The following is a 17,465-nucleotide window of genomic DNA, read 5'->3' on the forward strand; positions in this document are numbered from 1 at the left end:
AATGTTAAAAAATTCTCAGACCCTACTTCAGAAGATTTGGTTAAGACCATTCCCCATTTTAAACAATGAAGGGACTTAGTCAGGAATGTGAGAACTCTACTCTATCCATACTTAAGCATACTTTAGGGGAAGATAAAGTTGTGAACTCTTTACTGAACAATGAAAAGTACTTAACCCATACTTATAGTGAGGCCAAGCATTTAAGCTAAGTCTATTTTTAGGAAGGTGCTAAGTACCCATGAAGGTCAGGCAACTTGCAAACTTGCAAGTTGCAAAGAGGTGTGAACTTACTCAGAAGTTTTAGTCTTTCCAGAAAAGTTTAGTCTACTCAGGTGTGAATTAAGAATGGTCTGTCCTTTGGAAAAGTCTACTGTGATTGGTAGATGTGAGAACTTGGGGGAGGTGACATAGGAGAAAATTCTCTCTTTAAAAGGAGCTAAAAAGAGGTCTCTGGGGGATTCAGCTGGCCAAAGCTGAATGGGAGAGAGGCAGCTTGCCAGAGCTGCCTTGAAGGGCTTGGTGGCTGAACTTAGTTCAGCTTGCCGAAACTGAACTGGTGGGTCTCTGAACACTAGAGTCTTGGCTTGGACAAATCTTGTGGTGAGTTGATAAAAGACTGATCTCTCTCTTAAGGCTTAAAAGCCTAGGCTGGCCTATCTCTTTTCTCATTGTTTTCTCTTACTCTCTCTCTTTCATTAATTCCTTATTTGTATTAATTAAAATCTCCATAAAAACCCAGCTGACTTGGGTATATTTCATATTTGGGAATTTTTCCCTGGCAACCACTTTATTTTTAATATAAAAAACATATCTTTGTGGTCACAGTTTATGCCAACCACTCTTTTAAATGTAACAGTTTATCTTATTCTTTTAAATGTTATACTTTGATATATGAAGTTGATCAATACCTACTTTTGGCCAAATTGACTTCCATTTCCCCCAAAAGTTTTTGCCAAGTGGTATTTTCTTATGATGGTAGCTGGGGTCTTAAAGTCCAGGCATTAAACCCAAATTGGCCTCAATGCAACCCCTACTTTTGCAAAATCCTGTTAGTTAGAGGTGTTCATTATGATGTGTTCAGATTTGTTTCTCAGAAGTAGTAGCATTAATAATAATGTCACTGAACTAGCAAGGTGGCAGGTTAGTTATTTCCCAATCAATCAAAAAGCATATATAATTGTGACACTATGACAGGGACTGAAAATATAAGTACAACGGAAAATTTTTAAATGCAGTTTGCAGAATTCTTCCTCCAAATATTTGCTGATGGTTGACTTATTTGGAAGTAGTAGCCCTGGTATGGATCTAGAAAGTTATCCCTATAGTTACCTGGTCTATTTTTTCTCCCTTTAAGGAAAGAGGCCACTCCACACTCAGGGTATCCTGGGTACTCCTGCTATGAAAACTATGCTTTCTTATATATTTGAGATTGAAATAGAAATGATAGGACTCCAATGTGGTTAACTTAGAATATGTAGTTTTAATGACAATAAACACATAAAATGATGGCAGCTTGTACTTTCCTACTATCCGGACTCATTCTGACCTTATGTCAAACATGTAAATAAACACAGTCCCTTAACTGTATGAGTCTTGGCTAATTATAGGAGCTGCATACCAATACTCATTCTTAGGATCCCCAATTATGGATTTAGACCCTCAACCTATTTTGGATCACATTTAGAAACCCCCCTCACTCACATCTGGTGTCAATAAACCACCAGAGCAATTTCTCCACCATATATGAATTTGATTTGGAATGCCTCTTATCAGATCTGACATCAATTACCTATTCTCAATCATGTTCATCTTTTGTTGCTCAGACTCCATCTTGAGCATGTACACCCACCAAGATCTGGCCACTGAATGTTTCCCATTTGTGAATGGCTCAACATCTTTTCTTGGTACTTTTTTGGTTTTGTCTTGTTTGCCACATAATAATAAAGCTCCTGATGACATTAGTTTCCCGAGTAACACTAATCTATAAGTCTTTAGACTTTACTCTAACCCTAGCCATGTGGCCAAATAAGAGCACCTTCCCAGTGCATATTTTCTGGTCTCACTTCTACATTACATATTCATCAGCATTATTGGGACTGACAATCTTGTCCCACCCCTCATCCTTTCCTTGGGATATTGTAACAAATAAAATTAGTTTGGAGGCTCAGCATCAGTTATAAGCATTTATTAGCGGAGTGAGTGATAGACAGGAAGTTAGATTTCAGCATAATAGATGTAACATTTTGCTTAATGGCTGCAATTGTTGCTGTTTGTCAAAGATTGAGGACTCAGAGAGCCAAAACTGCAGCTGGATAGGTACCAGTATGAAATAGTGACTCTGCTTCTGGCACTACCAGTCCTTGAAGGCCAGTGGCTTTCAAATGTCATGCTGTTTGCCCTTCCAAGGTGATGTTCTGCTGGCTCTGGTACAATGGTGCTAGGGACACCCATACTGAAGTCAGGGAACATCTGGAGAAGCCACAGGATGGATGTATTTTACTTCACACATGTCCATCTTCCTACTCTCTGACCCCCAAAGCTTAATGGAATAGCTGAATAAGGATACGGAAAAAGTCTTTGATCCACAGATAAACTTGCCTAATTTCCTATGAAATAAGATCATGAGTGCTCCCAAGCTGCATTCTCAAGGGTACAATGGGATTCCTTGGATAATTCTTGGGGAGCAAGATGTTAGGTTGAATGATGTCAGGATGAATTTGCATGAGATTCCATAAAGGTTCATGGAAGTGTGGAAGTGAGCATGAATTCTGCAAATTGTCAACAATCAGCCTTGCTTAGTCTCCAATTTCTTAGAATTCTGGTAACTGTGTTGCAGGAGTAGCTAGCATACTCTAGCAATGTGTTGAAGACAAATATGTTCCAGGGACAAGATGGGCTGGAGAAATTGGCAAAGAAGGGCACACCTCAAATCTTTCATGACTAATAAAGTTGGATGTACTTTCAGTGACATATTTCATGAGATGTGCATGGCAGAGCTGGATCAAAAGTGTCTGAAGGCTCTCATCACATAGATGGTGTGGAGTAAGGGCTTCCAGACAGGTATGTCTCCTAACTGCCTAGTTTCAGTGATGGTGAACTTATGGCATGGGTGCCAAAGATGGCATGCAGAGCACTTTCTGTGGGCACATGGCCACCCTATAATTTGTTACTAGAAAGGCAGAGGGACTTGGGCAGAATAGTTCCCTTCACCCTCTCCACTGTGTCTGACGTTTTTTCATATCATCTGCCCCTCTGCCCAGCAACCCAATGGGAGTGCTTTCTCCTTTCCCTGTGTGGGGTAAAGGGGGGTGGGGCAGGGCACTCCTGGCACTCATTGAGGGGGAGGGCCATGGTACTAGGTTGGGGGGGAAGGCCTGGCACTCAGTCTCTAAAAGGTTTTCCATCACTGGTCTAGTTATTGGTGGCACCTGTACTACCTAGCCCACCACTTACATTATTTAACCATTCCCTTCCCACTCTGCCCAGTCTCACCTTGCTCTCCCTTAATTTCTGGTATTCTTCCTCTTAGGCATAATACACTATGGTACTTCAAGACATGACTGCCACTCCCAAGACTGAAGCTAGTACTCTCACTCCAGGTGATCTTAACTTTATGCACACAAATTGTCAGTTACTTTTTCTAGTTTTAATTCTCCGTTTTCTACGTCGTCTTCTCTGGCTAAGGACTTTCCCACATTCATTACAAGTATGAGCTCTCCTTCCTCTATGAATTCTTTCATGTTCACAGAGGGAGGAATTCTGACCAATGGCCGGCCCACATTCTTCATGCTTATGGGGTTTGCCTCTTGTATGAGTTCTCTTTTGTTTAACACGTTTTGTGCTCTGGTGGAAGGTTTTCCCACATGAATTATATGTATGAGGTTTTTTTCTCCTATGAATTCTCTGATGTAGAACAAGAGATGATTTGTTACTGAAAGCTTTCACACATTCATCACATTTGTAAGGTTTCTCTCCTGAAGGAATCTTCTGAGGTTTAGTAAGAGATGAGTCATCAGAGGTTTTCTCACATGTACTGTATTTACTGAGTTTTTCTCCAGTATTAATTGTCTTCTGGTTAGCAAAGTATTCCATTTGACTGAAGACATTTCTATATTCAGTATAATTATAGGTCTCCTCTTCAATATGACTTTTCTGTTGTTGAGTCAGGTCAGTGCTTTGACTAAAGACTTCTTCATTACATGTGTGGGATTTCTCTTCAGTGGGTACTGTTGGATACTGAATAATATCTGATTGGTAACTAAAGGCTTTAGTGCATTTGTTATATTTACAAGATTCCTTCCCTGAGGCAATTCTATTACGTTTAATTAGATCAGACAACTTTTTGAGAGTCTTTTCACGTGTGCTATGTTTATGGAAACTCTTTCTTACAGGCATAGTTTGTTGTGTCACAAGAATTGAGCCTGAACTGTAATTTTTCTGCATTATATTACATTCATGTTCTTTCATTGTTGTAGGGGTTTTCTTGTGGATGATTAGTACTTGTCTTGGTCTTCTCTCTAAGTTTCCCTGCTGTTTTCCTTCTAACCTGCCATCATACCCCCAATCTTTCATTGACTGTTCAGAACCACCCCTTCTTGTTCTTTCCTGGGATGATTTTTCACCAAATATATCTTGCTTTGAATTTGATTCTTTGGTCTCATGTGTAGCTTCCCAATCTGAAAGAAAGAAAAAAAAAAGATTCTCTGGATACTGGCAAACAAAACAGCATCTTATCACTGTATTGGAACACAGGTGAGGAACACCTCCTGTCTCCACCTTGTCCTATGCACCTCCTTTCCAGAGAAGACTTGATCTGTTATTCATACTCTGAACTACTTTTTCTGATACTCTTGGAAGAGTTCCAAGCTTCAGTATATATCTGTTTCAGTTACTCTGGCACATGACATATGAAAGCACAACCGCAGACAGCAAACTCATGTTGTAAAGATGAATTGTAAGGATCAAACTGAAGATTCATTTTTATCTCAATACTGAAGTATCTAAATGACCACAAAAGTTAAAGTGTTCAATCCTCAAACAGAACATTATGTGGATCTCTATTATGTTTATGGTCTAATTTGCAACATGATTTCCATGTATTTGCTGTCTTCTGCTAATAGATTATCTACTCCTTAAGAGCAAGAATTGTATCACATTTACTTTTATATCTCCTCGTCACTCAGTTAATAAGCATTTATTATATGCCAAGAATCATGTTATTTGCTGAGAACACAAAAAAGGAAAAAAAAACCCTTACTGCCTCAAGGGTCTCACAATCTAAATGGGAGAAGACAACAAGCAAACAACGGTGTCCCCCCCCAAAAAAAATTATATGCTAAAAAATTATATATAACATAACTAGGAAATAATTTAACAGAGGGAAGACACCTGAATTAAGAGGGGTTGGAGAAGGCTTCCTATAGAAGGTGGAAGTTTAGTTGGGTCTCAAAAGGGAAGGAGAGCATTCCTGGTAGAGGAATTCCGGAGAAAATGTCAGAACCAAAAGAGGTCATAGAATAGTGTGACAAGGAAATCACTTTAAAAGACTGATATATAGTAATTTAAGGTCGCCAAGGAATTCAGCTATGTAATTCCTAAATGAAAACTCAAAGTCAGCCGTCAACCTTTTATAGAGTTTAATTACAAACAGGAGGAAGAAAGGAATTAGAGATAGAGAGAGAGAAAGGGGAGAGAAGGGAATAGGGCTTAATTACCCCTTCTGTTTAGGCTGGGCCAAAAGGCCCAAGCCCTTAGATAGCTGAGGCAAAGAAAGGAGATCAGTCCCTATTACTCACGTGACCAAAATGGAGAAACAGTCTCAAGGGCCTCCACCTCCAGCTTCCTTCAGAGCAGCACCACCTCTCAGAGCCAAAAAACTCTCCAACCAACCACCACCGTCCTCAGACCCCTCTATCTTTAAGGAAACCATCCAAGTTCCCTCCCCTCAGTTCTCACATCTACCAATCACTGTCCATCATTTTCCCTGTGCCAATGGTGGCTCTAGCTTAACCCAGGACCGCCCAGAGGTCTGTGGCTTTGCACATGTCTGTTGAAGGTCATATTCTCAAATAATTAAATCTTGATCTTTTGCTACAGCCCTTCCTAAATCCTGTTACCCTGAGTAGGGTAGAGATTGGAATAATTAAATTTTGATCTATGCTGCAGCCCTTCCTAAATCCTGTTAGGACTGAGTAGGGTGGAGATTGCAATTTCCAAGACCTGGTTCTGTCATTCCAAGTATCTCCATTGTATCAATTCTAAAATCAATCATGACTCAAAGAAATTCCTGTTCTATGCTTAAGCATAGGTCAAAGCCCTTTCCATTGTTCAGCAAAAGGTTTCTGTCCTAAAGTAATCTTAAGAAGGGAGGAGGAGGAACCTCCCATGCCAATGGGGTTCACATTCCAATAGAGTTCCCACTCTCAATAGGAAATTTTTCAAGTATGAAATTTCCCAATGGTGAAATTTCCAACATTTATAAGTCTAAGAAATTTTAAGGTTTACAATAGCAAGGAGGTCAGTGTCGCTGATAAAGTAGTATGTAGTGGGAAAGGCTGTAACTCTGGAAAGAGGAGAGGTGTCTATGATATGAAGGGTTTTGAAAGTCAAACAAAACATTTTGTATTTGATCCTGGAGGCAATAGGGAGCCACTGGAATTACTGAGTGGAGAGGAGTATGTGACATGATTGAACTTGTGCTTTAGAAATATCACTTTGACCTCTGAATGGAAAGATACTTGAGGCAGGCAAACCCATCAATAATATAGGCATAAAGTGAAATGTACCTGCCAGGCTGGTGGCAATAATAGAGAAGAGGGCATATCAGAGAGATGTTTCAAAGGTCTTGGCAATAGGCTGGATATGGGGTGGGACAAGACAGTGAGGAGCTGAAACCTATGGCTTCTGGGTGACCGGGAAGCTGGAGAAGACAGAAGGGAGGCAGAGGTCACTAGGGAAGAAAATGAGCTCAGTTTTGGACATGCCAAGTTTAAGATGTCTCCTGAGCATCTAGTTTCAGCTGTGTGAGAGAGAAGGTTGATGGAGGGGTTAGGGCAGGAGAGGTATATCTGAAAATCATCAGCATGGAGATAGTAAGTAAGCCCATGAGGCTTGAGATAACTATAGGGAATAGAATAGAGGGCTTAGGACAAAAAAACTATGGGACCCCTACAGTCAGCGGTTGTGAACTGAATGAGGATTTCTGAACATGGTAAGCACTTAATAAACCTTTGCTAAGTTGAATTATATTGAATGCGGAAGAAGATGGTACAGGAAACTGTCTGAGGATATAATGGCTTTAACCTGTGAAGCCATATTGATGTATTACAGTAAAGCTTTATGATCTGAGGATAGGCAGGTTCAGCTACAAAAATGAGGAGAGCCCAAACAGTGAAGAGGGAAAATGGGAAGGAATCACTAGGAAAATAGGTTGCCTAGAAGAGTTGGGGATTGACAGATAAATTGGTGGATTAATAGGAATTGTTGGAACCAATCCAAGAACAAAGTACAAGATGTCATCACCTCAATCTAGATCATAAAAACAGGGTTCCTGCCTCCATCTTCAACCCAACCACTGCATCATGTATCTTAAGGTACTACCCTCATCCGATTCTGACCACAAGGGTTTCAAATGCCTAGCCTCCTAAAAAAATAGATTCTGTATAATTGAAAATCTGTTACCCTGAAAAAGAACTATATTTCCTGGGAGCCCCTGACTTCCTATCATTACATACTTCCTGTAGACAGAGAATATTAGCGAGTGGGTGGCCCTCTTGGGCTCTTTCTTGGTTGCACCTAGCAAGGTAGCAGTGGTAAGCTAAGCATGGGAATTTTAAATGGGCTAATCAGCCATGGGCATGTGGTCTTTATTTTGTATCCTCTTTATTCCTTGATTTCTAATGATCATTAATAAATCTCCTAAAGTATAATATTTTTATTATTGAGATCTAATTTTTACATTGATGGCAACCACTTGGAGAAAAGAATTCTCAATTTTTTAAAGATAGTTTCCATAAATTTTAAGCCATGTTTCTCCTGCCAAGGTTTTTTACCCACCCCATCCACCCACCCACCCTCTCTTTGGAGTTACTGCTTTTTATTTCCCTATTTCTTGCCCAGTTGCCCTCCCTACTGGCCAGGCTGTTTTTAGCTGGGGGACTTTTGATGAAGAAGAGATAAGCCGCTTCTCTTGCCCATCTGCCTGAGCCCATGTTCCTCAGTTCCTGGCTACTGCCTTTGGCATTGCTGTTGCTGATACTGCTTGCTCCTACTCCTGAATCCTGCTCCTGATCTCCAGCCCCAGCTGCTCCTGCTTCTGAATCTGATCTCTGGTCCCAGCCCAGCCCCAGCCCCAGCCCCAGCCCTGCTGGGATGCTGGTAGCTGCCTCTGTGTCTTCAGAATCACAAACTAGCTGGTAAAACTGGGGTGTATTTTTCTTAGGCAACAATTAGCCTCCTAACTTCCTCTCCACCTGCCTGGGGAAACTAGCGTTTTACCTCAGGGGGGAAGGGAAGAAGGAAGTTACTCTTCTAAACAGGAAGTAAATTACAAGCATGGCTCATTCTATGAAAAAACAATGCATTACCTATTTCAAACAGCTTCAAGATTTAGAATGTTTTTTCATGAGTGCACTAAACCTTTCACTTATCTTGCCTAAGGTTCAGGGGAGAAAATTCATCTCCCTACAACCCTTTGCTATTTGGGCCTGCCCATTCTCTAAGATTCATCCAATTTGGGATTCCTCCTCACCACGTTCAGCAAGGAATTCTCCCTCACTAGGGGAGAGCAAAAAATTCTGAGAAAAGGAATCTAAATGGATAGAGAAAGGAACTTTAAAGAGACCAGAGGTGAAAATGTTAAGCCTTTTCAAACTACACTGTTTTATGAAACTCTCTGCATTTTATTGTATTTGCTGATTGTTTAAAGATTTAATTTTGTTGTTTTAAGTTCATATATTAATCTGATCGATACTATTCTGTTACAATGAATCATTTTAATCTACTGTGTTTTAACTATTGGATGTATTCTGTTACTTTTTCCCTATAACTATACTGAACAATATGTGTGTGTCTGTGTGTGTAGTAAAAGCCCATAAACAGCTTCCCCCCCCCCCCATTTTGCATTTGTTAATTTGTCACATAGATGATGGATGGACTCACCCCTGGCTAACAACCTTTGAAAAACTTAATATGCTAAATATCTTAAATTGTTTTTAAGGGGTCTTTAGACATGATTAAAATTTTTTTCAATAACTCTGATCATTTTGCCTGCCTCTCAGTTATTTGTAAAAAGATATAAAGAGTCCATTTTAGTAGCTGAACTGAAGCACTATTATAATCCTCACCTCCCACATTTGTAAAAATGTGAATGGATGGGACATAATAGTCTCATACCAAAGGAGCTTGGAAGTTGATCCCAGGGCATGGTACCCCTGGATGGCTCCCAAGAAGGAGCATCTCTCATTTGTAACTCCTCAGCTCATTTTACCCTTCCACCAGAATGATCTAGATTCTTGGTGACATTTTTAGACTCAACATAAACAGTATAGAGTGTTTTTTCCTAGACTCTTCTGCCACATTTTTGTAATGATGGCAGTAGTAGATTTTTAAAAATCTCAGCCAAGGTTGAAACATTGCCACACCTGAAAAACTTGTGACAAGTATCCATTGGCTTCTAAGGTTTTTTTAAATGTCATATAGCAGATTCATATGAAATATGATACTGGGTTTGTTTGCTATTGTCATTAAATGGGCTATTATAATTTGGGGATTTTGATACTTATTGAATGTGCCTTACCTGTTGTATTACTGTTCATTATAAAAACTTACTTTGTGAAAATCATTTGCTTTGCACTCACAGTGGATCATGGCCAGGTTTGAAGGAGGACATGGATCTCATTTTGGGGGTGAAAAACCTTTGTATTCCACCTTTCCTTATCTGATACAGTATGTCAATGATTGTAAGCTATATATTTTTTATTTTAAAATTCTTTTATTATTGTTTTTGCTTGCATGTGCTATACTATTTCAGTTTTATTTTTTTTCCTCTCCTTTTTGTATTTGAAGCACGTCACCAGTATTGGGAAGATTTTCTTAAGTTAAAAAAAAATATATGGGACTTTGCTTAATGATGCTGTCTGATTCCAGGAGAAGGGAATACAAAAAGAGCTACTGCACAGTGCCAAAGAAGCACAAAGCTACTTGCATAGTGCCAATCACGTATAAGGTCAAAAAAAGACCAATCCAGGTAGGATTGATGAACTTCTAAGCCAATATGAAAGGATTTGAACCTAGTGTGAGACTTGAGGTTGTGATGCTTGACATATGTTAAAAGACATAGGACACTTTGTATCTACACTCTCTGTAAAATACAGACCAGTACCAAAGTTTGGCCATCATCCTAGCTCCCCCTATCCCTGAGAGTGAAGCTAAAATCAGACCAAAATCACACAAAAATCTAGTCCTTTTCTCTCTTATAATACGGCAAATTCCTATAGTCTTGGCTGCATATGTGAAATATTATTGCATTTTGTCCTACAGACTTGTGGGACAGAAATCACTTTAATTGGGCCCTGATTCAAGGACTTGTTAGAGATTTATTTTTCCTTTACTTAGAATTTTTACACATAAGAGTTTGATAGTCTATATTTCATCCAGAAGTTATCTTTTCTCTTTTATTTGGATTTTTTTTGAAGTTTTTGATTTCTCTTGCCAATTGATTCATATACCTCCTAACTCAGCTATGCATCCCTAAGTGATCCCTGTGTTTTTCAACACCCTCTTCAGGGAGGAAGATATTATTATTCTAAAATGCAACGTTTAAATTCTTTTTCAGAGTAATTTTAGGTTAAGAAACATGCTACTTCTCTGAATTCAGAAGTGAACTGTCTGGAGAAGGCACCATGAAGATGCCTCCACAGACCACCCACTACACCAGAATATCTAAAGTGAATTTTGGGATGTGGTCTTTTGAAATGTGTGATATTGAATGCATTTGTTTTGTATGTATACTCTTATGCCGAAGGGGACTGCCCCCTAACAGGCTTTTTGTCAATGTGCCTAGCAATCATTAGTTTTGTTCTTTTTCCCTTTTATTCCCAAATTACTGTAATTTAAAAGTTGATTATGCTAAATGATAAACTGGGGAGACTAGTCTCCCAATGATCAACTGGGGAGACTAGTCTCCCAATGATCATTGGGGAGAATGTATAATTGAAAAATCTGTTACTCTAAAAAAAGAACTACATTTCCCAGGAGTCAATTGACTTCCTGTCATTATGTATTTCCTGTAGACAGGGGATATATATTGATTGGGCAGTCCTGCTCAGCCTCTTAGGCATGATGCAGCGAACATGGTGGCAGTGGTAAGTTAAGTGCGGGATTTTAAAACAGCTAAACAGCCATGGGCACGTGGTCTTTATTTTGTATCCTCTTTATTCCTTGATTTCTATTGATAGTTAATAAATATCCTAAAATATAATTTCATTATTAAGATTTAATTTTAATTTTAACACTACTTGATATTTTCTTCCTTCTGAAATCATATGGTATTGTAATAATTAAAATGGGTTTGAGAAATATAAGAATTTTTAAAATTGTTGTGGTCACCATTTATAAAAAGTAACTCTTAAGTCACAAGGCTGACAGTAGTTTTAGTCGCTTTATTACAGCAAGGTAGAGATAGTAAAAGGGGATATGTCAGAAGGAAGTAGAAAATATTACCTGGCTGAATTCCCTAAGTCTGGATCCAAGAGCCTTACTGAAGAGAGCATCCCAGTGAAGACAGGAGAAAAGTCAAAAGGCCAGTGACTTTCATTCAAAAGAATGAAAAAAATGAGGAAAATATGAAACACCTTATCCACAAAACGGAAGATCTAGAAAACAGGTCGAGGAGAGACAACTTAAGAATCATTGGACTACCAGAAGATCATGACAAAAGAAAAAGCCTGGACATCATTCTACAGGAAATTATCCAAGAGAACTGCCCCAACATTTCTAGAGCAAGAGGGAAAAGTGGAGATGGAAAGAATCCACAAATCACCCCTGTACTTAACTCAATTGACAACACCCAGGAATGTTACAGTCAAATTCAAGAACTACCAGGCCAAGGAAAAAATATTACAAGCTCCTATAATCAGAGAGATGCAAATCAAAACAACTCTGAGGTATCACCTCACACCCAGCAGATTGGCTAACATGATAGCAAAGGTAAGTAATGAATGCTGGAGGGGATGTGGCAAAGTAGGGGCATTAACTCATTGCTGGTGGAGTTGTGAACTGATCCAACCATTCTGGAGGGCAATTTGGAACTATGCCCAAAGGGCGATAAAAGAATGTCTACCCTTTGATCCAGCCATAGCACTGCTGGGTCTGTACCCCAAAGAGATAATGGAGAAAAAGACTTGTACAACAATATTCATAGCTGCGCTCTTTGTGGTGGCCAAAAATTGGAAAACAAGGGGATGCCCATCAATTGGGGAATGGCTGAACAAATTGTGGTATATGTTGGTGATGGAATACTATTGTGCTAAAAGGAATAACAAAGTGGAGGAGTTCCATGGAGACTGGAACGACCTCCAGGAAGTGATGCAGAGCGAGAGGAGCAGAACCAGGAGAACATTGTACACAGAGACTAATACACTGTGATATAATCGAACATAATGGACTTCTCCATTAGTGGCGGTGTAATGTCCCTGAACAATCTGCAGGGATATAGGAGAAAAAAACACTATTCACAAGCAGAGGACAAACTGTGGGAGTAGAAACATCGAGGAAAAGCAACTGCCTGACTACAGCGGTTGAAGGGACATGACAGAGGAGAGACTCTAAACGAACACTCTAATGCAAATGGCATTAACAACATGGCAATGTGTTCGAATCAAGAGCACATGTGATACCCAGTGGAATCATGCGTCAGCTAAGGGGGGGTGAGGGGAGGAAAAGAAAATGATTTTTGTCTTTAATGAATGATGCATGGAAATGATCAAATAAAATATTATAAAATTAAAAAAAACAATCAGGAAAAAAATATTACAAGCTCCTAAGAAGGTATTCAGATACCATTGAACCACAGTAAGTATAACACAGGATCTGGCTGCATCTACACTGAATGACTGAAAGGCATGGAATATGAAATTCTGGAAAGCAAAGGAACTAGTTCTACAACCAAGAATCAACTACCCAGCAAAACAGACTATATTTTTGCAGGGGAAAGTATGGTCATTTAATAAAATAGAAGATTTCCAAGCATTCATAAAGAAAAGACCAGATTTGAAAAAAGAATTTGATGCCCAAACAGAACTCAAGAGAATCACCAAAAGATAATTCAGAAAGGGGAAAAAACAAAAAACAATAAAAAAAATTTTTTAAGGGACCCAATACAATAAGTTACAATGATTTGTATCCCTACAAGAAAAGAGTATATTGGTAACTTAAAAATTGTTATTATCACCTGGGTAGCTAATAGAATTATACTTACATACACATACATACATTTATATAAAAACTAGAGGTAAAAAAGAGAGGTTAATACTAAGAGAAATGGGGAAAGAGACAAAATGGGGTAAATTTATATATGTCATAAAGAAGCTCATGGTTGGAGTGGGGGAGAACACCAATACACTGGAAGAATAAAGAGGTCGGAGACAGGAACACTTAATTCTTATGTGCACTGAAATTGACTCAAAGATTGAAGAACAATCAGATCCATGGAAGCAGAGAATTGATTTGCACCTTAGAGAAGTAGAAGGGTAAAAAGCGGACTGGTGAGGAGGGAAGTAATACAAGAGGGAGAGTGTGTGGGGTAGATTAAAAAGACCCTAAAGAAAAATAAGAAGGGAATAACAAGGTGAGGAGGGAAGCAAAATTAAGGTGGGAAATAGGGGGACTGATTAAAAACAAAACATTGCTGTAGAAGGAAATAGTGAAAGAAGAAAGGGCAGGACAAGGAGTGGAAATCAAAATGTTGGGAAATACACAGCTGGCAATCATACCTCTGAATGTGAATGGAATGAACTCACCCATAAAATGGAAGCAAATAGCAGAGTGTATTAGAAACCAAAATCCTAACATATGTTGTCTACAAGAAACACACATGAGGAAGGTAGACACACACAGGGTAAAGGTAAGCAGATGGAGCAAAATCTATTGGACATCAACTGATAAAAAAGAAGGCAGGGGTCACAATCATGATATCTGACAAAGCCTAAGTAAAAGTAGATCTAGTTAAAAGAGATAGGGAAGTTAATTACATCCTGATAAAAGGCAGTATAGACAAGGAAGAAATATCAGTACTCAACATATGTGCATCAAATGGTATAGCATCCAAATTTCTAAAGGAGAAACTAGTGGAGCTCAAGGATGAAATAGAGAGTAAAACTATACTAATGAAAGACCTGAACTTTCCTCTATCAGATCTAGATAAATCAAACCAAAAAATAAATAAGAAAGAGGTAAAGAGATGTGAATGAAAGCTTAGAAAAATTAGAGTTAATAGATATATGAAGAAAAATAAACAGGGACAAAAAAGGAATACACCTTTTTCAGCAGCTCATGGTACATTCACAAAGATTGACTGTGTACTAGTTCATAAAAACATTGGAAACAAGTGCAAAAGAGCAGAAATAATAAATGTAACCATTTCAGATCATAATACGAAAAAAATAATAATTAATAAAGGTACATTGAGCCGTATTAAAAATTAATTGGAAATTAAATAATATGGTTTTCCAAAATTGATTGATTAAAGATTAAATCATAGAAACAATTGCTAATTTCATTGAAAAGAATGACAATGAGGAGACATATTAAAATTTATGGGATGCAGCCAAAGAAGTACTCAGGGGAAAATTTATATCCATTAGTGCATGTATCAAGAAATCTGAGAGGGAAGAGGTCAATGAATTGGGCATGCAAATTAAAAAAAAAAAACCAGAAAGAGAACAAATTAAAAATCCCCAGATTTTAAAAACTAAATTGGAAATCCTAAAACTCAAAGGAGAAATTAATAAAATTGATACTAAAAGAACTATTGAATTAATAAATAAGACTAGAAGCTGGTACTTTGAAAAAATACATAAAACAGACAAAGTACTAGTCAATCTAATTTTTAAAAAGAAAAGAAGAAAACACAATATAGTATCAAAGATGAAAAGGTAGACCTCATCTCTAATAAAGAGGAAATTAAGACAATCATTAAAAACTATTATGCCCAATTATATGGAAATAAATATGGCAATCTAAGTGATATGGATGAATATTTACAAAAATATAAATTGCCTAGATTAACAGAAGAAATAGAATACCTAAATAACCCCATATCAGAAAAAGAAACTGAACAAGTCATCACAGAACTCCCTATAAAAAAATCCTCAGAACCAGATAGATTCATAAATAAATTCTATCAAACATTCAAATAACTAATCACAATACTAAACAAACTATATGACAGAATAAGCAAAGAAGGAGTTCTACCAAATTCCTTTTATGACACACATGTGGTTCTGATTCTAAAGTCAGGCAGGTCAAAAACAGAGAAAGAAAATTATAGACCAATTTCCCTAATGAACATAGATGCAAAAATTTTAAATAGAATACTAGCAAAAAGACTCTAGCAAGTGATCACGAGTATATTCACTATGATCAGGTGGGATTTATATACCAGGAATGCAAGGATGGTTCAGTATTGGGAAAACCATCCACATAATTGACCATATTAACAAGCAAACCGACAAAAATCACATGATTGTCTCAATAGATGCAGAAAAAGCCTTTGACAAAATACAACACTCATTCCTATTGAAATCACTAGAAAGTATAGGAATAGAAGGGCCATTCCTAAAAATAATAAATAGTATATATCTAAAACCATCAGCAAACATCATCTGCAAAGGGGATAAACTAGATGCATTCCCAATAAGATCAAGAGTGAGACAAGGATGCCCATTATCACCTCTATTATTTAACATTGTACAAACACTAGCAGTAGCAATTAGAGAAGAAAAAGAAATTGAAGGCATTAAAATTGGCAATGAGACCAAGTTATCACTCTTTGCAGATAATATGATGGTCTACTTAAAGAATCCTAGAGAATCAACAAAAAAGCTAGTAGAAATAATCAACAACTTTACCAAAGCTGCAGGGTACAAAATAAACCCACATAAGTCATCAGCATTTCTATACATTTCCAACACATCTCAGCAGCAAGAATTGGAAAGAGAAATTCCATTTAAAATCACCCTAGACAACATAAAATACTTAGGAATCTATCTGCCGAGACAAACACAGGAACTATTTGAACACAACTACAAAATACTTTCCACACAACAAAAAATTGGATCTAAATAATTGAAAAAACATTAATAGGATGAGATAACATAATAAAAATGACAATCCTACCCAAACTTATTTACTTATTTAGTGACATACCCATCGAATTATCAAAAAACTTTTTGACCGAATTAGAAAAAAACATAACAAAGTTCATTTGGAAGAACAAAAGATCAAGAATATCAAAGGAACTAAATGAAGAAAAAATTTAAAGGATTGGGGCCTAGTAGTACCAGATCTTAAACTGTACTACAAAGCGTGATCATCAAAACAATATGGTATTGGTTAAGAGACAGAAAGGAGGATCAATGGAATAGACTTGGGGTAAGTAACCTCAGCAAGACAGTCTATGATAAACACAAGATCCCAGCTTTGGGGACAAAAATTCACTATTGGACAAAAACTTCTGGGAAAATTGGAAGACAGTATGGGAGAGATTGGGTTTGGATCAACCCTACACCAAGATAAACTCAGAATGGGTGAATGGCTGAATAGAAGGAAACTATAAGTGAATTAGGTGAACACAGAATAGTATACATGTCAGATCTCCGGGAAAGGAAAGAGTTTAAGACCAAGCAATGTAAATCTTGAAATCTCTCAGACTTGTGAATGTTAAAAATTTCCCCATTGGGGAATTCTTAATTGGAACAAATTCCCTACTGAGAAACATTCCCCATTTTGATGTGAGAACTCGCCAGGATCAGAAATGGACCTCTACTCCACCCGTACTTAAGACTGCTTTAGGGGAGAAAACTCATTGCTAAACAAAGAAAGTACTTGGATCCATGCTTATGGTGGGGCAAGGAGTTCTTTGAGCCAGGCTTGTTTTTAGAATTGATACAAAGAAATGCTAGGTCCCTAAAAGGGTTGGGAAAGTTTTGTCTTAATGAGATTAGTTGACTCAGCTGTGTTTTCACTGGTTCAGACTTACTGAGGAGATTTGTCGACTTAGCAAGAATTCAGATGGGCAGTCCTTTGGAAAGCATCTACAGTGATTGGTAGATGTAGGGACTTAGGGGAGGTGACATGGGAGAAAAACCCTATATAAGAAAAAGCAGAATCTCTTGAGAGATATCCTTTTGGAGAAATCCTTTTGGAGGATCTCTGATGAGGATCGCTTGGGAAGAATCTCTTGAGAG

General features: G+C 37.9%; 1 protein-coding gene across 4 annotated transcripts in view; it reads right to left on the reverse strand.

Moving 5' to 3' along the window:
- Window positions 1-2,169: 2,169 nt before the first annotated feature.
- The window catches only part of LOC100017179 (zinc finger protein 287-like), a 36,245-nt gene continuing 20,949 nt past the window's right edge, over window positions 2,170-17,465 (reverse strand). For all 4 annotated transcript variants that reach the window (XM_007492201.3, XM_007492199.3, XM_007492200.3 and 1 more), the window contains exon 6: window positions 2,170-4,676. In XM_007492201.3, coding sequence (XP_007492263.2) covers window positions 3,628-4,676 — 1,049 coding nt within the window. In that variant the 3' untranslated portion in view covers window positions 2,170-3,627. The remainder of the gene's footprint in view (window positions 4,677-17,465) is intronic.

This window comes from Monodelphis domestica, chromosome 4 (genome assembly GCF_027887165.1).
Source record: "Monodelphis domestica isolate mMonDom1 chromosome 4, mMonDom1.pri, whole genome shotgun sequence".
Lineage (NCBI taxonomy): Eukaryota > Metazoa > Chordata > Mammalia > Didelphimorphia > Didelphidae > Monodelphis > Monodelphis domestica.